The following is a 22,847-nucleotide window of genomic DNA, read 5'->3' on the forward strand; positions in this document are numbered from 1 at the left end:
ACCTGAAGTTGAATTCAAACTCAAGTCTCCCTGACTCCAACCCCCAAACTTTATCCACTCTGGCTAATCATTGACTTCATATTTATATAAACTTTGAAACTTTGCCGTTTATAAAGCTCTTTATATCCTTACATTTGAAATCTGCCCTAGGGTGGGGGAAAGAAAAAAAGAAGAAGGGCCAGGACTTCCAGAACAATGTTCTGGCCATTCTCCAAATGAGGATCTAGTCTCTTTTCTCCTGTTCTTTACCTAACTGCCATTATCACAGCAGGCTCAATATGCCTTCTCCCCTCTTGAATTCCCCCTCTGTCTGCGGCCCCAGTTCCCTGGACAGTAGACCCGTTGTTCCCGTCTTCTTTAGCCTTTCCTGCCATTTGTTTCTGTGCACATTCTAGCCCTTTCTTTTTTCCTTCTCTCTGGTCCTCCGACAAGCCTGCCTCTCCTAACATAAGCATCCCCTCTCTCCTTTCTTCTGCTCTAACTGTGCCAGCCTCTTTTTTTCATCGTGGCAAGGCCGGGAGGGCAGTGGGCACCCATGTGCCCCTTTTCACTCAAAGAATGCCCCCAGGCCCTTTTTATAGACAGTAGCACTGGGCTCTTTTGTCTGTCTTCCTAAGCCTCTTGTTGACGTGCTCGTTCTGTTGAAAGGAGTTTTTGAGCCATCTTAACTGTCCCCTCTGCCAACTCTAATGCCAGGCAGGTAGTTACTGCCCTTACCATAGTTTTGCTTCAGCCTTATTTTGCCAAGTCCCCAAATACAAATGCTGACCTTCTTGCTTTTTCCAGGCAAGGGCATCATTTTCATCCCATCAGGTCATGACGTCTCCTCTAGAAGGTCTTTAGTCTGATCTCTGCTAAAGGAGAAATCTTCATGAGGCTATTCTTCAGGCCTCGGCTTTTTCCCCCTCCTGATCCCGTCTCAAAACTAAATCCAATTTCTTTGCTGATCTGAAGTTCTCATTAAACTCCTTACTTCCTGGCACTTGAATTACTGCAAATATGTCCCTTGGGTCCATCCCAATTGAATAATCAGGATCCCTAAAATTTAATCTCCTGCTGGGCAGCTAGGCTCATCCTATGTGAAACCAATTCTCCCGACAAATTTTTCCCTGCCTCCATCTCTCTGGAGTCTTCCCACTGCCATTTCTCCTCCGAAAGGCAGCCTGTGTTCTCCTATCCTTTTTTCCCTTCTAGCTTCTTTTCATTCTTCAGTGCTCGTGGAAGACAAAAATAAACTAACCAGAGTATCTCCTCTCTTTGATCTTTCTTTTCACCCCGCCCATTCTTTTCTTCTTTCCCTTGAGACATCCAACCGCTAAGGGGAAAAGTAGACAGAATGTTGGACCTGAAGTCAGGAAGACTCATCTTCTTGAGTCCAAATCTGGCCTCAGGGAGTTTGCCTCAGTTTCTCATCTTTCAAATGAGCTGGAGAAATAAATGACAAACCACTGCAGTTTCTTTGCACCAAGTTCTAAACATGAACAACGAATGTGACCCAGGATCATTGAGACAATATAATATCTAAAGAGCAGCATCGGGGAGACCTGAGTTTAAAACACACAGACACTTCTTAGCTGTATGACTCTGGACAAGTCATCTAACCTCTCTGTGCCTCAATTTCCTCATCAATAAAATGGAGATGATAATATCCTCCAGTTGTTGTGATGATGACCTGAGACAATATATGAAAAGTGCTTTGTAAACCTTCAGGTGCTGTATAATTAAAAAGTGCTCTATACATATTAGTTATTATTATTATTATTTAGGTCTGGAAGGGACTTTAGTGATTAAAAAATAGCCTCATTTTACAGATGAGAAAACTGAGACCCTGGGAGCCAAAGTAATCTGATGCAGCCAAAGTTCGAACCCAGGTCCTTGGATTCCCAAACCAGAATTCTCCCCTTTGCCGTGCTTCCTTCTTCTTTCTCCTGTCCTAGAAGACACCACTGTCTTGGCTCCCAGTCTCAGTGATCATTACAATTTGGCTTGAAACATCCGAAGCCGGTTTTCTTCAGGGGTGGATCCGTGGACTCGAGTGAACTTGCAGGGTCTCAGTGATTCATAGAATCAGGGAACAGCTGCTGAGTAGAGTGGCTGTGCATGACCTCTTACAGCCCCTGGGTGTCCAGTGCTAGTCAGACAGAGAAGCCTCCCACCATCTGAGGTAATTATGTTAACAGGAACTGTTAGGAAGCCACCTGGGACTGAGAGCTCTATTTTGTCCAGAGCCTCTTTGACGCAAACCCACGATTAAATTTAGAAGAATAAATGTTCTAGGACCCGGGGAGCCAAGACCTGAAGTATATATTTCCCTGGAAAAAAATCTAGATTTGGGGTTTTCTCCTTGGCTCAAGGGAGAGGACAGGAAATGTGCCCTATCAAGGAACCACCAAGCATCGACTGAGACATGGGAGCCGGGCATTCATGGGAAGATTGGTGGGGGCTTTGCAGATTCCCAGAGCTCCCACTTGGTCTCTGGGTTTGCAGTACAGAGCCTGAAAAAACAGACTGCCACTAGATATTCCGCCGGAGATGGAAGGAAGCTGACAAATATGGCTGAGCGCTGTTCTCCCGTCACGACATTCCGGGGCTTATTTTCTTGATTTGTATGCCATGTTTCATATGTCAAATTTCCATCCTTCAACTTGAGATCAAACATGCCATCTCACAGTAGGCTACGGCGTCTACTGTTTATCCCCAGGTAGTGGCATACGCGAAACACAAAGACAGGACCGTCGAACCGGGTGTTTATGTGCCAACGACAGAGTGTCAGCTTTGACTAACATGACAGTGTAGGAATTGCAAAGGAGAAAACTTGTTCATTAGCCACTCAGAAAGGGGTGGATCTAAGACTGGCGTGTCAGATCTCACGGGGGCCGCCTTGTCTTCGTGACACCCAGGGCTTTGTCAGCTGAGTGATCGTCATTATGAAGGCAAATACCCCAAGCTTCCGTCAGTTATCATAAAGAAGCTGGGAAACTGGCAAAGAGAACAGAAGATGGAAATGGTAGAGGTGGAGGGGCTGTGAGAAGACAGGCAGGAGAACCAGGGAAGAACAGTCATGGAAATCATGCAAGGAGAGGCTGTCTGGGAGAAGAGAATAGTCACTGGTGTCAAAAGCTACAGGGAGGTCAAGAAGGACCTGTTGTTGTTCAGTGGTTATTCAGTCATAGTCTATTCTTGATGACCCCATTTGGGGTTTGCTTGGCAGACATACTGGAATGGTTTGCCATTTCCTTTTCTGGTTCAGTTTACAGATAAGGAAACTGAGGCAAACTGAGTTAATTGACTTGCCTGAGGTCACACAACTAGTAAGTATCTGAGGCCAGCCTGAAGATGAATCTCCCTGACTCCAGGCTTGGCACTCTCTCCAGGGATAAAGATGGAAGAATGGCCATTAGATGACATAGTTAAGAGAGCTTTGGTAATAATCTTTGAAAGACAAAAAGATCAGGAATCCACACTGCAAAGGGTTGAGCAGTGTGTGGTAGCTAAAGAAACAGAAGAAAACAGGAATCTTTCTAGACATTTGGCAATGCAAGGAGAGAGTGATATAGGATGATATTTTGAGAAAAAGTCAAATAAAAATTTTTCTAACAGTAAGAGACACCTTAGCATATTTATAGGAATCAGGGAAAGAGCTAGTAGACAGAGACAGACTGAAAATGAGATAGGAGGGGCAGCCAAGTGGCTCAGTACGTAGAGAGCCAGGTCTGGAGTTGGGAGGTCCTGGGTTCAAATATGACTTCTGACACTTCCTAGTTGTGTGACCCTGGGCAAGTCACTGGACCCCCATGGCCTAGCCTTACCACTTGCCTGCCTTGGAGCCAATACACAGTATTCATTATAAAACAGAAAGTAAAGGTTTTTAAATTAAAGAAAAGAAAATGAGGCAGAAAGTGAACTCATGTTTCCAGAGGAGATGAGGATCAACGGCATAAATGGAGAGGTTGCCCTCCTCTTCGGCAACCTCTTCTTCAGAGACTAGCGTGGAAGAAGAGAAGACAGTTGAAGAGAGAGAGGATCTGAGGAGAGGGGAAGGGAAAACAAGGGAAACCTCAGTGAGTGGTCTTAGATTTCTAAGGAATAGCAGAGGCAAGATCATCTCCCATATTGGTGGGTTGAAGGAGAGAGGAGAAGCTTTAGAACCGCCCATTCAAAGAAGCAGGAGACCCAATCAGAAGACAACAGGAATTGCTTTGCTTGTAGTAACCAAATACCATGATTTCCTCCAGTAGCCTCAGTAGTATCCAGTGTGTAAGCATAAAAGGGGGGGGGGGCTCAAAGTTGAAGGTCAAATGGGGCATGAAGAGCAGTAGCATAAGGGGATTAGGGGTTCAAGAGTAAAAAAGAGTTAATGCAAGGAACAATGGGATCTAGACTGAAGAGGGGAGGGCAGGGAGGAATGGAAGGATTAGAGGTCTCCATGAGGACGGAGAATGGGTTTAGGAAGACTAAGCAGAGGAAGATGAAAAGACGGGCGATTATGATCAGAGAGAGGATTTGAGTTATTAATTTTCTATGAATATATTAGTTTCACATAAAAAGGAGACTCCTCTTTTCCACAGCGAATATTTTCCCAGATCAAGGATTCTTAAACCTAGAAATTAGAAATTGGGGCCCAAGGCTGTCTCTCTGCTATGTTGGGGAAGGATTTTTTCTTTGATTCCATTTGGAACAAAGGAGGCTAAGGAGGAATGACTGAGTATTTAAAAGAGCCCAGGAGACACGGCCTCTAGTTTCCTCTAGGTAACCTTGGGCAAGTAGCCTTCCTGTAAAATTAAGGGGTTCAACCAGATGCCCTCTAAACGTCCCGTTAATGATTACCCTTCTATAAAGAAAAACGAGCCCAATCCCTCATTCAAGCTAGAAAGTCCGATCCTGCAGGAATCCCCTCTCTGGCCAGTCCTTCCGTCACCCTGAGGTCCAAGAAAATGAGCTCCCTCTGCTAGGCGTAGCAGTGCTTAGATGCTGCAGTTGGGACAAACGAGTTCTCTTCCCCAATAAAAAAAATCTTTTAAGTAAAAAATCTGATGCCCGTGACCCTTAATGTTTGTTCTTCTCAGCAATATCATTCGGTTTAGGGCTTTTGCTCGACAGTTTTATGGGTATTTGTTCTTCATGAAGATGAGATAATAATGACAATTCAATTTATATGGCACTTGAAGGTTTCCAAAGTGTTTTCCCCTCAACAAGGCCATAAAGTGGGTGGTCAGTCCACAAGCATTATTAAACGCTGACTGGGAGAACAAAGGCAGAAAGAAATGGTCCCTGAAAGAGAGAAGCTTCAATTCGATTGGGGGAGACGGAAAGATTGGGGGGATTCCATTAAGAGATGTAGACCGATAGGAGCTTGCTTGATCCATAACTCGACTAGCAACATTCTGAGTATACTTTTATGTAAATAAAGAGGATTAAACTGATTCTCGTTGGCTTTGAGAGAACTGCCTAAAACCTCACGTCTTTTTGTTTCACAAGATCCAATGGCTTGCCCAGTCATGGGGAGGGGAGGGGAGAAAAGGAGGGAGGGGGAGAACTTTGCTCAAATTTTTTAAAAAATGCAAAAAGATTCATTTTTAAAATATGTTCCAATTGTCACAGCCCATGTTCACAGAGAAATTTCTGGTCACAAAGCTAGACGTTCCTCTTGGGTTTTATAGTTGGCATTTCGGGGAGGGAGGACATAGCAGTGGGCAGGCAGGGCCTTTCCTGGACCTGTCATTCACAAGACATAATTGATAGTCACAGTTGGCAGAGGTGGCCTTTGTCACCAGGGCTAGGAGCCGTCTCAGACATATGGCGTTGTGGTCCAAGTTGGCTTCTTCCAAAACAGTGATACTCCCATTGGCCCAAATTGTAGCCATCAATAAGATGCTGAAAACGAGACGTCTGTTGTAAATCTCAGGACTGGCCCAAGTAATTATTCTTCCTATGACTTGTAGCAAGGCGGAGCAGTGGCTAGAGCACTGGGCTTGGTGTCCTGAAGATCTACGTTCAGATTTAACCTCAGACCCTTACTGGCAGGGTGACCCTAGGCAAGTCACTTAACTCCAGTTTGTCTCAGTTTCCTCCTCTGAAAAATGGAGATCAAAATATTACCTACTTCCCAGAGTTGTGTGTGAGGATGAAATAATAATGGTAACGTACTTAGCACAGTGCCTGGCACATAGTGTTATATAAATATAAAATATATAAATATTAACTATTGTTAATAATTAACAATTAATTAAATTAACTTATTAATGAAATTGAGGATTAAATTTAATCATAATAATTAACAAAAGTTTCTATTTATATAACACTTTTTATATTTATTTAAACACTTACTATTATATATTTGTATATATGTACACATATGTAATACATTATTATGTTGAAGGCAAAACATTCTCCAGAAGTCAGAATTGGCCAGAGATTGGCTCTTCCTCTAATTTGCAGCAAGGCGTGGTAGTGGAGATAGCACTGGCCTTGGAGTCAAGAAGTTGGCATTCGGTCCTATCTTACTCTTTTGTGATCCCACAAACCACAGCCCTCCAGACCCTTCAACCCTCCCCTATTTCTCCCTCAGTCCAATTGTTACTTACATGACACGATTTATCCATCTCATCCTTTGCCACCCCCTTCTCCTTAGGCTTTCAGTCTTTCCCAACATCAGGGAAGACCCAACTTCAGATCTGACTTCAGACACCTCCTAGGTGTGTGACCCTGGGAGAGTCACTTAACCACTGGTTTTTGCCTCAGTTTCCTCCTCTGTAAAATGGGACATAATCATAGCACTTTCCTCCCCAAGTTGTGAGGATCAAACAAGATAAAACGTGGAAAGCACTAAGCAAAGCAGAAATCCCTACAGAAGTGCCAGGCACCAGTATTATTTTACAGGATAACGGCTCAACCATTCTATTTGTTTCTGTCCTCGCTGGCGCTTTTGTTGCCATTGCTCTTATTGTCTTAGCCAGATTTCTGTCCATGCGGCCGGACTCCGCAGTTGCAAACACTCGTCAGTCGGACGCCGGTTATTTCGCAGCTGAAGGGTTAGACGCTGCACAGTGATGGTGACGGGCGGGCTCGCATCCTGCCCGACTCCCCAATCAGCGCTCTGGGCTCGCCTCCGCCCCCCGCGAAAGCGGCTTAATTATGCACATCCTGCTGGTGCCACATCCATCCATCCCGAGCTTTATCTTCCAACCTGAGAGACGCCACGTTGTTCATTAGTGTGACGTTCTCCAAGGGCTAAAGATTAATTTGGGCATCAGATCATGCTTCCCAAAAGAGGGAAGCGACCCTGGAGCGGGTCTAGGCAAGTGACAAGAGGTAATTTGAAGAGACGAAGAGGATTCAACATCTCACTAGAAGCAACCTCCCACTAGACTAGGAGACCCAGGCTGCGGGAAGATGAAAAGCCTCAGAGGTGGGATTGGAACCCAGCTCTTCTGCCCCTAGAGACGGTGTTTTTCCCACTGTAATGGACTACTTCCTACACTTTGGTGGCCATCAGGCAGTGAAGAGCATAAAGTCCCCTTATTTGTTATTTGTTCAGTCATGTCTGACTCTTTCAGACCCCATTTGGAGTTTTCTTGGTAGAGATCCTAGAGGGGTTTGCCATTTCCTTCCCCGGCTCATTGTAAGATAAGGAAACTGAGGCAAACAGGGTTAAGTGACTTGCCCAGGGTCATACAGCTAGAAAGTGTCCAAGGTCAGATTAGAACTCCAGACCCAGTGCTTTATCCATCGTACCACCTAGCTGCCCTTCTGACCTTGTACAAGGAGGCGTTTCCAGCCCCCGTAATCCTCATGCCTAGTCACTTTTGAGATTCTCTCCAATTTATCTCATATACAATCTATGTATGTGTCTACATAATATAAATTTAAAATGTAAATCTATTTCTATATTACATCTGTTATACTTACCCTTCTATAGCATAGATAGCTTATGTCATTATGTATGATATTTCTATCATTTATTTCATGTTTAGTTGTAGAGGTGGATCTTTTCTATTTATAGATCTTCGCATTGCATTTTAAGTCTACTTTATACACACTTAGACACCTGCATATCCATCAGACGTGTCTAGTTCATAGATATGCATTCACAGATACACACACATATATTTTTAAACACCGTCGTTTCCATGTTGTCTCCCCTGTGACGTCGTGAGTTCCTGGAGAGCAGGGGGGACAGGTTTATTGGGGGGGTGGCGTGGGTTCCCTTTCTTAGCCCGGTGCCTGGCACATAGTAGGTTCTTCATGAATGTTTGTTGGCTTGACTTGGGCATGACCAAACTACTGAGCAAAAGTCCAGGGTTTGGTTTGCTGGCAGGTTCCTCGTCTCCCTCCTTTGTATACATCTTGCTTGCTCTATTTTACTTTTTTTCCCAGTGTTCTCATATTTTGTTTTGTTTCTTAATTTTTTAAACCTTATTTCTGTCTTAGAATCAATGCTAAGTATCGATTCCAAGGCTAGGCCATTGGAGTTAAGTGACTTGCCCAGGGTCACCCAGCTAGGAAGTGTCCACCTAGCTTCCCCTCTCCTGTTTTCCATATTTCATTCGAACTGTATAGTAAGGAAGAAAGGTCAGGCATGATCCCCATTTTGCAGAAGAGAAAACTAAGGCTGGGTTCAGTTAAGGTGCTTTGCACATTTTAATTCGATGCCAATTATTATTGCTGTGGTTATTGTTCTATTGAATTGCTAAGAAAATTAAATGACTTTCCCAAGATCAAGGTCCAGACCTTGCCAGGTTTACTTTAATGAAAAAGTCAAAATCATTTGGCACGTTCTTCATGCCTGAGGTACCAGCTAGTAGTAGTTGGCAGGACAACTGAACCAAAGGTCTCCTGAGTCCCAGCATTAGGGGTTTTCTACTGGATAACTGGATGACTGGTTGTCCCTCCAGAGCAGCAAACAGTCCAGGAGCCAAATAAGCATCCCCGATTCATTCTCTAAACATGGGCAACTGTTCCAATATTTAGCTTGTGAGCAGACCAACGGTCTTCAAACAGAATCACTCGTGTTGATTTTGATGCCGAAATACAAAACGAGTGAGTAATATTCCCTGGAAAAACGACAGTTACCTAGAGGCGATCTCCCCAGGTTCCAAGCACCGCATCTAAACGGAATCTTTCTGCTTCGTTTCACTCGTTAGTTAGACCCCAAATCAAGAAGAAGCTGTTTTATGGCACTTTATTTTCCTTTTGAGCTCCGTCTCTGATTTGTTTATTATGCCGACTTTAATTTCCCGTTCGGTCTTCGTAAGTTTCCATTCCAATATTGGTCCTTCTGCAGAGGCTTATTTGGCTGACATCTTTGGCCAACACAGAACACAAAGGGGATTTCCAAGTTCTCAGCGATCACTGCTTAAGAACAAAATGTTTTCGGAAAGGCCCAGATCCCTTTTATGTGGGGGTAAAGGAGGAGGGAAAAGCACAACTCCACCTCGTGATGCAGGACACTTGAAAGCTGAAATTTAGGTTTTCGACTCCACAGACCATTTTTGAACCCAATAAGACATTCCGCTGGCCACTTAAAAACAGTGTGATCTTCCCCTTCTACCTCACTCAAAGGCAGCCCTGTACCCCTCATTGGATGAGACACCCCGAGGGGATATGTATTTACAGGACAATCTGGGTTCAAATCCAGCCTCCGACACTAACTGCGGGACCCCAGACAAGTCGTTTAGCCTGTTTGCCTCATTTCCTCACCTGTGAAATGAGGATCTCCTTGAGAAGGAAATGGCAAACCACTCTATTATCTTTGTCAAGAAAGCTCCACATGGGGTCAGGAAGCGTCGGACACAAGTGAAAACAACTGAACAACAACAACAGAGATGGAAGCGGAGACCATTTCTAGGGAGACGGGCACACCATTTTCCCTGCAATGGAATTTTGTTTATAGTACATTAGTATGAAACAAGTCTTTCTCCTCTAGAATATCATCTCTTTGTGACTAGATATTTTCTTTCTCTGTAAAAGGCTTGTATCCTCTGCACCTAACACATAGTAGGTGCTTAAAAGTGTTTATTGACTAATTAATTTCTTCATAAATAACATTCAGAAGAAGAGCCACGCAGTGAAGAAGTAACTGTGATCCAAACTAATTGGGTTCTGTTTACACCTTGGTTGAAAATAAAAAGAAAATTGATTTTATGTGGCCAAGAAATGAATTGTGTTCATTTGGCTGCATGATCACATAGATGCATAGAGAGTGTATTCCTGAATTTAAGATGCTTTTAAGGGTTTATGCTTGCATATCTGCCTTGGAGAGTAGAGTATAAATTCCCCCTTTCATTCATGAATTCATTCATGAATATTTATTGAGCACTTATTCTGTTCAAAGCTTTCTTCACACTCAGGACCTCCTACATAGTAGGTGCTTAGCAAATGTTTCAGATCTGTAAACAGCGTTTAAGAATATGTGATATTGGGGCAGCTAAGTGGCTCAAATGTTAGAGAACTAGGGCTGAAGACAGGAGGTCCTACGTTTAAATCTGGCCCCAGGCACTTTTTAGTTGTGTGACCCTGGACAAGTCACTTAACCCCCACTGCCTGGCCCCTGGTGCTCTTCTGCATTGGAACCAATACACCATACCGATTCTAAGAGAGAAGATAAGTGTTTAAAAAAAAAAGAAAAAATGGTTTTTGGTCCCCGTCCACCATTTCCTCCTTCTACCTTCCCCTTTCCTTCAAGAAAAAGGACATTGATGAGAGGTCTTCTCACGGTACAGCCAATTTTTTCAACTGGCTATGACATTCAAGTCAGGTAGATTGGGCTCCCCTATTGACTTCCAAGACAGCTTCCACTTTTTCAAGAGGAATGGAGCTGAGTGCCGTCTCTACCCTCCATCCAAACCTGGCCCCTACCTGATATATACAGCAGGTCCCCTCTTCCGAGAAGCCTCCCTTCTTCCTTCCATCTGGTTTTTTCTCTTGTCCCCAGCCCTGCCACACATCTTCTTCTTCTGGAGTCAAGGACTGCTGTCTAGGAAACTTGCCCAAAGCTTCTGTGGAGACATGGTCGGAACATGTGCTTGGATGATCAGTTTGAATGATTGTGGAGACAGATTCTGACGTCCGTAGACACACAGGAACGGTTCTTCTGCTTAGTATCATGATGTAGGCACCCCGGCCTCTACCTTTCCAGGCTTCTTACACCAACTCTCTTCTACCTACTCTTGACCCCGTGACACTGGCATCTTGGTTGTGCCACGAACAAGGCACTCGAGCTCTCAGTTGTCCGGCTAGCTTCATGTCAAGAACGCTCTCCTTTCTGTCTGCCAACTGGCTTCTCTGACTTCCTTTAAGCTCCAAACCAAAGTGCCATCTTTTACTGGAAGCTTTTCCCGGTTCTTGCTAATTCTAATGTCTACTGTCTGTTCATTCTTTTCTATTCATCCTGTTTATATATCCCACTTTGTACGTCTGTTGTTTCCCCATTCATTTGTAAGCTCCTTGAGGCCAGAGATTGTCTGTTGCCTCTATGGTATCCCCAACACTTTGCAAAGTGCTGGCAAATAGTAAATGCTTAACAAAATGTTATTGATTGGTTATGGGTTATGCTCAAAACATTAAATACTATTTTGTAAACTATCAATAGGTAGCATTTTGAGGAATCGGTCACTATAATAGATTTGGCTGCCTCTTTTCTTCTTCTTTTTTTCTAAAATCCTAACCTTCCCTCTTCAAATCAATACTAAGTATTGGTTCCAAGGCAGAAGAGTGGAAAGGGCTAGAGAAATTGGGTTAAGTGACTCACCCAGGGACAAACATGTATGAAGTTTCTGAGGTCAGATTTGAATCCAGGTCTTCCTGTCTCTAAGCCTGGCTCTCTTTCCACTGACCCACCTAGCTGCCCCTTTCCTCATTTCTTCTTGGTGAGGTACAGTCACAGGTGTGATTTCTATCCAATCCCAGGAGCTTTGTATTGAGTCTATGGGTTCCAACCAAATTAGAAATCCTTTTATAAAATAATAATTTCCAGCCTTCAGTGCAGGATGCCATGTTGATGGCTAAATTTTGGGAAAATACATCAGGTAAGGTAAGTAAAATTGGAAGGACATGGCTTCAAATCTGATCTCAGATACTTCCAAGCTATGTGACCCTGATTACCTAGCCCTTGCTTAGCACTGATATTAAGACAGAAGGTAAGAGTTTAAAAGAAAGGAAGGAAGGAAGGAAGGAAGGAAGGAAGGAAGGAAGGAAGGAAGGAAGGAAGGAAGGAAGGAAGGAAGGAAGGAAGGAAGGAAGGAAGGAAGGAAGGAAGGAAGGAAGGAAGGAAGGAAGGAAGGAAGGAAGGAAGGAAGGAAAATGTAATGCCTGGGCAAGTAATCAATTATTTTTATAGTCTTTGGGATAAAAAATCTTTTTTCCATCATTTTTTACCCAAATGGAATTTGTTTCTGAGATATTCAGTCTATCTCTGGACTAAGAAAGATACTAGGGCATTGCCTCATGAAGTGTGCTCTTATTTTAATGTACAGTGGGAGGGAGAAGAGGGGAGGAAAATGGCATTTAGTAACTGCCTGCCTACTGTGTTCCATGCACTGTGCTAAGTGCTTTGCATATATTATTTCATTTGATTCTTACAACAACCCTTGGAGGTAGGTGCTATGATTATTCTCTTTTTACAGATGAGGAAATTGAGAACATCAGAGATTAAGTGGCTTGCCCAGAATCATTCTTAGTATCTGAGGCCAGATTTGAACTCAAGTCTTCCTGACTGCAGGTATAGCACTCTATCCACTTTGCCACTCAGCTGCCTCGTTTGGCTTATAGTTAATTTTGTAGCGGATTCAACAAATCAGTATGATATTATTAACACAATTCCAAAAAGCCAAGAAGCATAGGACCATAAGGACTAATAATAATAGTAAGCTGGCAGTGGATCAGAGATTTTGGCTAGGAGGGACCTCAGAAATCATCTATTCCAACCCTTTCATTTGACAGATTTGGGCTGCTTTTGCAGTTTCTTGGATATAGCACTCCTCCTACTATCCAAGTAATGAGGGCAGCAAAGTGGCACAGTGGATAGAATGGAGATACCAAAACATGGGATTGATATTAAGGAGATATCGACCAATCAGGGTAGGAACCGGCTGTTGATATGGAAGGAAAACACTGGAAGAGGACTCCAGAACAGTGGGATTAAGGAACCAGCCACCACTCCAGCCACTGTAGACAGCAGCGCCATCTTCCCAGCTCCAGGCTCCCATTCTAGGAATTATCCTCAACTCCTCATTATTTAAGCTGTTGCCAAGGTCTGCCAACTTGGCCTTTTCAACAGTTTCTCCAAATATGCCCCGTTTCTCTCCTTTGCCATTGCCATAGTCCCATGGTGGATCTTCCTGCCTCAAGCCTCCCCCCACTCCACCCCATTCTCCATTCAGGCACTAAAGTAATTTTCCTAAAAACACAGGTATTCAATCTTGTCCAATTCAAAAAAGCCCTACTGCATCCAAAAGCAAATACAAGATGGTGTTTGGCATTCAAAACCATTTGTGAACCAACCCCCCCTTCTTTCCATCCTTCTTACACTTTATTTCCCAGGATCCTCTTTGATCCAATGACACTGGCTGTTCCATGAACAGGACCCTCCATCTTGTGGTTGCGGACATTTTAGCTGGCTATCCCTTCTATCTGGAGCCCTTTCATTCTTCTGCTTAAGTCCCCCCAAATCTCGCCTTCCACAGGAAGCCTTCCCCCACTCCTCTTCAATCTGGTTCTTTCTCTTTTTAATTATTTCCTAATTAATCTGTCTATAGATTATTTTATGTAGATTTGTCAGCATGTTGTCTCCTCCGCTAGATAGTAAGCTCCTTGACACCAGGGAATGGTTTTTTGTTTGTTTTTTTAACCCTTCTCTTCTGTCTTAGAATCAAAAGGTTCTAAGGAGGAAGATCTAGGCTCTTGGGGTTAAGTGACTTGCCTGGGATCATACAGTCACATTTGAACCAAGGTCCTCTCAACTCCAACTCCAGGCCAGGTACTCTATCCACTGGGCTACCTAGATGCCCCTCTGGGATTGTTTTTGGACTCTTTTTGTATCCCCAGCACTTAGCACAGAGCCTGGCACAGAGCAGGTGCCTAATAAATGTTTACTCATTGATTCTTGACTCAGAATTATCCCTAGAAATCCTGAAGGAGAAGCCTGCCGGGTCAGTGCAAATCTGAATTGGGAAAGAGGAGTGAGTGGCCAGAGCCTAAGGAGCTTCATAAGGGTCGCAGACCCCCCAGATATGAAGCTGTAGGAGGAATGGGCTCATAAAAGGACGAGATGGAGGGGAGGACGAGTACTGATGAGAAGGGCAACCTGGGGGACCCTCAGAGACCATCGGGCTAAACTCCGATTCTCCCCAAACAAATAATTCAGAGAGGACAGTAGATGGCCCTGTCCTGAAGGGCATATCATTGACTTCATCCACCTAGCGATAGCTTTTAGGGCAAAGTGGGGGCGGGGAGAGTTGGGGGATGACCTCATTGAATCCCCCTGCAAGAAAGAAAAAAGACTCTCAGAAGAACCCACTCTGCCACCAAGGAGACAAATTAGCGCCGCCTCTTCTTGACAAGGTGCAACTGTTCATTAGTTAATGGCTCTCTTTTGACACCTATTTGATTTGAAGAGGCTTTCGAGGCCTCTGCCTAGACTTAATGAATGGCTTTGCTTTGGAGCTCTTGGGAATGAGCCCGGCCTCCTCCCCAATCATTACTTAGCAGTCTTAGCTCATCCTCCAGGGACAGTGACTTGCCCTTTTAACCCTCATTTCATTTGCTGGGTTTTATTCTGAAGCTGTCAGGGTAGCTTTATGGTTTCCGCACTGTCTCTCAGAAGGATCGTCTTAGTCTGTGGGCTCGATGCAGTGTGCCCAGCGAGGAGAAGACTGTTGTTCTGCTGCTTATTGGACAGGAGACCTGGAGTAAAGGAACAAGGGGGGGGGGGGGAAGGTTGAAGGCCGAGACTTTGGGGCAAAAGAAGGATCATAGAAGGATAGATTTGGAGCTGGGATGGAGGGAGCAGAACTGCCTCCCTCGATGGGACTCCACGATTTTAGAATTAACAGAATCTCTTCTGGAATGAGAAGATTAGAACTAAAATTATTAGAATCTTTGATAGAATTTGGATATTAGAATTATCAGGATCTCTTCTAGAATGAGAATATTAGAATAAGAATGATCAGATTATAGCATTAGAAGTATTAGAATATTTTCTAGAGAAGACCAATGGAATGATTCCTCTCTCTTTGATGTTCTAAGAAAGGTTGAATTAATAGGACTTATTTAGGAAACAAGACAATGAAAACAGTCCACAGTTAGGGTGCAAACAACTGGGAGATGGGCAGGACAGATGTTTTTAACCCCATCTTACAAATGAGGAAATTGAGGCTGAGACTAAATGATGTGCCTTACGTCACTCCCATATAAACTGATCTTCATAGAATCAGAATCTCAAAATCGATTAGACAAACAAGTGAAGTGATTCTCCTAAAGGAGTCGGTAGTTCCTGGAAAGTTAGTGGCAAGGATGGAATCTGAGTCTATGGTCACCTGACACCAAGACAAGCGCTCCTTCCACTACACCAGAGTAATGAATATTCCCTTTTATATAACACTCTTACATGTAGCAGCGCTTTTACCTCAAAACTACTCTATGAGGCTGGAGTAAAAGTTGGCAGTAGGGAGCTAGCAAGAGTAAGGGATGGCTGGTGTGGATCATCAAGAGCTTAAATATTCCACTTGTATCCTTAAGGTAATGGAAGAAAAAGAACCAGACCTCCAATCAGTCAGATGGGCCCTGGGTTGTCAAGAACTAATGTGGACAAGAATTAGGCAGCAAAGGATAGGTTAGGTTAGGTTATACATTGATGAAGGGAACTACCACATCAAAATCATGAATCCACTTGTGTAATCCCATGAGAGATAGAAAGCATTTATAAAGCTCCCTACTCTGTATATTAAGCACCTATTATGCTCCATGAACTGTGCTAATAGCTTTACAATTATCATCTCATTTGATCCTCACAAAACTCCTGTGAGGTAAATGCCATCATCCCCATTTTACAGTTGAGGAAACTGAGGCATAGTCATGGAAACTTAAATAAGTGGAGATTAAGAGGCTAGATTTGAAATTGGGGTACCCTGTCTGCTGTCCTACTTACTTGCCCTCAGCTCATGAACTTTAGGAGGGAGGTCCTACAAATATTATTATCCCTGTTTCACAAATACAGAAACTGCAAAAATTCGCTTGAATGAGCCCTCCCAAACTCAGCTCCCTACCCTCTGTGCTTTTGATTTTTCTTTATCCTCTCTAGCCTTGGGTGACTGTCCAAATAAGCTAATAAACCTATTTGAGCTCACACGGCAATGTCACCACTGCTCATGCCTCTGAGAAAATTTGCCTTAATCCAAAATAGTAATTGTACAGAAACAGGTAGATGAAGGTGGCATTTGGGAGCAGCTGAGGCAAGCTCAGGAAAATAAAGCCTAGTAGTAAAATTTTACCTGGTGTTCTCATACCCCTGTCAGTTACTGAATTGGAATCTTCCTGAGGCCATGAGCCATGTTTTATGTAATTTCATCAACACAGAGAAAGCATTTATTAGATAATCACTGAGTGAATCAACTCAACACACACATACACACACGCAAATTGAAAAAAGACATATCATAGATTCCACCCCTTAGAAACCATTGATCTAAGAACAATAGCCTAACTGGATATCTATTAGATGTTGGCACACCTATGGCACAAATGCCAGAGAGGGCTGCTCTTCTCCCCCTCTCCACAGTGCCTGAGGACATTTATCACAAGACCTGCCTCTCTGCCCAGCAGCCCAATGGGAGTGATAACTCCCTCCTCTCTCTGGGGTAAGGCAGGGGCTCACATGCAGTGTGAGGGTTGCCATTTGAGCACTCATACTCTTAAAGGTTCACCATCACTGTATTAGATGCTTGGGTGAAAGGCACTAAATAAGGATCATGAGGGGATACTATGATTAATAGTATCTTGTTTCTCCTGTACTAAAATATAAAATTTCTACCCTTAATCTGATAGAGGAGATAAAACAGGTAAACAAATAACTAATACCCTGGCAAAAGATAGTGGCTGAAATGCTGGACTTCAAAATTAGAAAGGTCTGAATTCAAATCCTGTTCAGACACTAGCTATGAGACCCTGGCAGAGTCACTTAACCTTTGTCTATATCCATTTCCTCATCTACAAAATGGGGGCAATGAGAGCATCTACCTAATAGGGCTATTGTGAAGATGAAATAAGATAACCTGTATAAAGTGCCTTGCAAACCTTAAAGTTTTATAAATGCTGTTATTTTTGTTGTTGTTATTACTACTACTACTACTACTACTACTACTACTACTACTACTACTACTACTACTACTACTACTACTACTATTACAACTACTGCAACTACTACTGTCTAACCATGTCTTGTCATCAACATAGGCAGGCCCCATCATCATCTTGGCTAAGGACCCTGGCTTCTAGTTATCTAAATGAGAGTCACCAAGTGGCATGATGGCCTGCTTCTTTTCAGATACAGTGATTCTTTCTTCACATCCTTTCTCCAGTTTTACTGTCAGGGGGAAAGTTTCTCCCTTAGAGAAGCCTTTTTCATTTCCTCCTCATCACTGGACTTGGCTTGTTTATTTTGAAGTCCAATGTGCATTTGGCTATCCCTCTCGTTTTGTTGGAAACTGATACTGCCAATTCAGGGATGGGGTGGGGTAGGAATGGTGGCAAGAGAATCTCCTCACACATGAGAGTCAATACAGATAAGGAGAGAATTTGAAGTAGAGAAGCCCTGCCCAACCTAAATGAAGATGTAGACCCAGCGTTATCATGTTTAAATTTTTATTGAGCACCAACAAGGGCTCTAGGCACTGTACAGATCCCAGAGTTAGACATGGTCCCTGCCTTCTCCATGGTAACAATGCTAAATATGGATAAGTTTCCATGGCGATTAGTATCCCAGGCAGCAGTCCTTACTTTTTGGAATTACACATGCTTGCTTCCTTGTGTATGGAGTAGAATCCAAAGATGCATTAGCACAGGGTCATCCTGACCCTGAGAACTCTTAATTACTTGGGTCAAATGCTTTCCAAAAGTACCACGGTTCTGCTGCCCCCAAAACCACTTCCTCTGGCACAGCTCCTCCTTCTCAGGTCAGGTTAAAATTTGAGGAAGTCAGGTGAGATTAGCTGGCTAGAGAAAATGTAAACCAGCTTGGATTTGTAGTCTCTGCCTCTTAGCAAGAGATCTGCTTCTCATCATTGACCTGATCAGGCTCTGGGGGAAAAGAGTTCCTATTACTGGGGAGAAAGAATGATGGAGCACGTCTGTGTGCACACACACAGACAATGACAGAAATCACTTGCGCGAGGCATTGCCACCCCGTCTGTTCCCATGTTGCACATGATCACTCTTGTGTATTGTCTGTTCTATTTTTAGGAGAATTGTGGCTATAAAGAGATTTTTTAAAAAATACTTTGCAGGGCCCAAACCCCCTTTCCTCTCCTGAGAGAGATGTCCAATCTCTATGGAGTTTTTTAAAACTGATTTTCCAGGAAAGCTAGCCATTGTTATCTTTCTGAGCGGAAACAAGATTGATTTTAACCTCTCTTAACTGGAACACATAACTACATAGCATAAAGCTTTGGGGTTTTATGTTTTAGGATTTGTTGGTTTTTTAAGTCTCAGTTAAAACCCCACCTTCTGCCTTCCTCAATCCCCTTTAATGCTAGGGCCTCCCTCTGAAATTCTCTTCAATTTATCTTGTGACTGACTGGTTTATCTGAGGGCAGCTAGATGGGATAGTAAATAGAGCCTCTTAGGTCCGGAGACAGAAGGTCTAAGTTCAGATGTGACCCCCTAGACACTTAACTAGCTGTGTGACCCTGAGAAAGTCACTTAACCCTGTTTGCCTCAGTTTCCTCATCTGCAAAATGGGCTGGGGAAGGAAATGTCAAAGTATTCCATGTCATGAAAACCCCAAATGGAATCATGAAGAGTCAGACCCAATGAAAACAGGCGCACATCTTATTTGCACATAGTTGTTTGTACATGGTCCCCATCATAAAACTCTGAGTTCCTTGAGGACATGGACTTTCCCCCCTTCTTTGTATTCCCAATGTTTAACACAATGCCAGCATAGTAGACACTATATAAATGTTCATTTAAAAAAATGTATCTTTATTTTATTCCAATAGCAAGTTTACACATAAAGTTATCCAAAGTTACAGATCCATGTCATCTCCCTCCCCTCTCCCAGAGGTGCCTAGCAATTCCACTGGGTTATGCATGTATTATCACTCAAAAAAGAGAAATGTTCCTTATTGTTGTTGTTGTTTTCCCCTTCTTTGTATCCATAGCCCTTCACCCAGTGCCTGGGACAGAGTAGTGCTCCTTGCCTTTACTCGCCTTTAAAAGGTTAAACAAGGAAGCGGAGTCCCAGCGTGGGGCAGCTAAAGCCTCCATGCTCCAGTTTTTTCATTTGCCTTCCCTTGAGTCGTTTAGTCATTAAATCATCTGTGTTTATAGCTCAATAATCTGTTAAATTCACTAGTGTCCTCCCACCGCAGATGCCTGTGTGTGTTTGTATACATTAAAGGAGATATCAGTAGTGTTTACATCCAGAGATCTTCTCCCCGCTGCAGTTAGCCAGGACATGGAAGCATTTAAAAAGATGGCTGGGTGCTTGGCTTTGGGGGAGGGGCGGGGGGTTGTTGGGGTTGGTGATGGTCGTTTTTAGAGCAGGCATCAGGGTTCTCTTACTGGAGATTTCCACCGTGCTTAAAATAGATTTCTGTGTTCCAGGCCAAGTTATGGTGGTGCAAAGGCTTCTGGTCAACGAGGACCTCCAGGGATTGTGCTAACAGCGATGTAAACTCTCATTCTGTGAAACTTCTCGAATCCCACGCGATGGAGGACTTATACAAGGACGCCCAAAACCTGCCCATGGATGTCACCAGCTCTCCTCCCTCCTTGGCCAATAACAAACTGGAAAATGGGGTGGCCCAGCTGATCACCGCCGAGGCGTGGAATATCAACTCGACGGACTTGATGAAAAAAGCACTTTCCCCCCTGGTGACTGTTCCAGCCCCCTCCATCCTGACCCCTCCGGCGGAGTCGCAGAGCGGGGTAGCCCTGAAAGTGGCCGCAACCGTACTGCAGCCAATTTGCTTGGGGGACAGCCCAGTGGTGCTGCCGATCCATCTGCAGGTAGCAGGCAGCACCACCCCGCAGATCAGCCCCAACACTAACACCCCCTACGTCATGACGACCCAAGGGCCAGTGCCTCTGCCCGTCCTCCTAGAGCAGCATGTGTTCCAGCATTTGAATTCTCCGCTGGTCCTGCCTCAAAGCGCTCCCTGCCCCCCCAACCCCATCCACAACAACCTTTTCCAGGGGGCTTCCGCACCTGTGGGACAACCCCAGCTGCTAGATCAGAAGCCCCCCAGCCAGCCTCAAGAAGCCGTATTGCCCCCAGTGTTTCAGACGCCAGGCTTTGCCGCAGTTCTTCAGGACCTGTTTCCGACCCCGGGGACTCTAGGCTCGGCTTCTTGTCAGCCGCCCCCAGACTACGCGTCCGTCCCGCCTCAACCCTTTAGCTCTCCGCTGTCTCCTCTGGTCCCCCCGGCCACTCTGCTGGTGCCGTATCCCGTGATCGTCCCTCTGCCGGTGCCGGTGCCCATCCCCATCCCCATCCCCATCGCCGTGCCCCACAGTTCCGAGTCCAAACTCAGCCCGGACTTCCCCAAGCCCCCGTCCTTCGGGATGTACTCCTGTAAGGGAACTCAGACGCCGCTCGAGAAGGACGAGATCAAGCCCTTCAGCTTCCTGCAGCCGCGGGAGTTCTCGCAACTCAGCCGCCACACGGTGATCAAAATGGGCAACGAGAACGAGGCCCTGGACCTTTCCATGAAGTCCGCGCCCTTGCTCAAAGCGAGCGCCCTCAGCCCTCCGCCATACCCTGAAGATAGTGCACTAGACCTATCCCTCTCCTCCTCGCGAAAGGCTGGAAGTTCTGGGCCTCTCCCGGAGGCAATTGGCTGTACCGGCTCGGCCCTGGACAGCCCGGCCCTTCCGCTGATGGAGAAACTGGCCGGTGCTGCCATCCCTTTCAGCCAGCCTAAGCCACATGAGACCTCCATCAAAGACGGCCGCATCGGCGGCGGCGGCGGCGGCGGCGGCGGCGGCGGGGGCGGCGGCGGCGGCGGCGGGGGCAATTCGGGCAACTCCTCGGAGCTGCTGAGGCAACAGCAAAAGTGGCTGGTGGACCCGAGCGGCCGACCGGGCTGTGAGCCCAAAACTGGAAATAACATTGAGATCGTGAGCACGTCGCAGACGGCCAAAGTGATCGTGTCGGTCAAGGATGCCGTGCCCACGATTTTTTGTGGCAAGATCAAAGGCCTCTCGGGGGTGTCCACCAAAAACTTTTCCTTCAAGAGAGACCTTCCCCAGGATTCTGTGCTGCAGTGCTATGACGTCAAAGGCCAGGCAGAGTCCAGGGAAAATGCAGAGTCCCTTAGGAAACCCATCAAAAACCGGAGTGTAAAGTTAAAGAAAATGAACTCCCAGGAAATACACATTCTTCCAATCAAAAAGCAACGGCTGGCTGCCTTTTTTCCAAGAAAGTAAATTATGGCTTTTTAAAAAAATTAAGATTATAATATTATGGGGAAAGATGCACTTGGTTTAAAAAATGCATTTACAACTTAAACTATCTTTGTAAGTTATTTTTGGGGGGTAGTGGGGAGGTGGGGGGAGAGGATCAGCTCTAGATTCCCTGTAAGCTGATTTGGCTTTTTTTTTTTTAATTTTCAACTTTTCCTGAAAGAGTAAATAAAAGCAACCTATTTTTCCAGTGGATTGCACATTTTTGCAGCTTTAATGGAATAACGGATGAGTCAGAGGGGGTAAAAGCTATTTTCACTGCCATAAAGTGCTTTGATGATGTAATTCCTAATAATGGGTAGGATGAATATTTCAAAATAAATGTTTGTATGTGCTAATTGGTTGCAGCATTCTGTCATTTGTAAGTTTGCTTTGATTAACTGGGTAGGTTTGGCCCCAAGTCTGTAAACTGTGAAGCATTTATCTGGGTTATAACTCTAAACTGTTAGGTTCCAACAGACTAAGAGAAATTCTATTACCCAATAGCACCATCAGGGAACAGCCTGATTATTTGACACAAGATCAGAAGCAAATCACTTCACCCTTTTTGGGCCTCTCTCTCCTTATCTGTAAACTGAGAAACAGTTTGACTCCATAGATGATTTCTAAACCTTAAAATTCTACGGATTCAATTTGAATTTTTCTTAGAAACAAACAGGAAAGAATGCCTCAAAGGCCAGAAGTAATGTTAGGAAGGTCAGTTCTGGCTCTATAGTAGAACCTGGGTTCACATTCTGCCCTTGGTACTATGTGTTACCTTGGCCAACATTTATTCTCCCTGGGATTCAGGTTCCTCTTCTTTAAAATGAGGGGGTTGGATAAGATGGTCTTGGATGTCCAAAGCTATGATGCTAGGATCTCTATTGCAGAATCTACTTTGAAAGCACCCATGCTTCAATAGATTGGTCTGATAGAAAACTCTTCATGTGAAAAGGAGGGGGATGGGTATCTAGGTGGCACAGTGGATATGGAGTCAAGAAAGAAAGAAGGGGAGAGAAAGAAAGAAAGAGAGAAAGAAAGAGAGAGAGAGAGAGAGAGAGAGAGAGAGAGAGAGAGAGAGAGAAGAAAGAAAGAAAGAAAGAAAGAAAGAAAGAAAGAAAGAAAGAAAGAAAGAAAGAAAGAAAGAAAGAAAGAAAGAAAGAAAGAAAGAAAGAAAGAAAGAAAGAAAG

At 44.3% G+C, this 22,847-nt stretch overlaps 1 protein-coding gene across 2 annotated transcripts in view; it reads left to right on the forward strand.

Annotated features, from left to right (window-relative positions):
- RAI2 (retinoic acid induced 2) overlaps positions 1-22,016 on the forward strand; it is a 138,155-nt gene extending 116,139 nt beyond the window's left edge. For both annotated transcript variants that reach the window (XM_007500831.3, XM_007500832.3), the window contains exon 2: positions 19,819-22,016. In XM_007500831.3, the coding sequence (XP_007500893.2) occupies positions 19,924-21,642 (1,719 nt within the window). In that variant the 5' untranslated portion in view covers positions 19,819-19,923 and the 3' untranslated portion in view covers positions 21,643-22,016. The remainder of the gene's footprint in view (positions 1-19,818) is intronic.
- Positions 22,017-22,847: the final 831 nt, after the last annotated feature.

The sequence above is a fragment of the Monodelphis domestica genome, chromosome 8, assembly GCF_027887165.1.
Source record: "Monodelphis domestica isolate mMonDom1 chromosome 8, mMonDom1.pri, whole genome shotgun sequence".
Lineage (NCBI taxonomy): Eukaryota > Metazoa > Chordata > Mammalia > Didelphimorphia > Didelphidae > Monodelphis > Monodelphis domestica.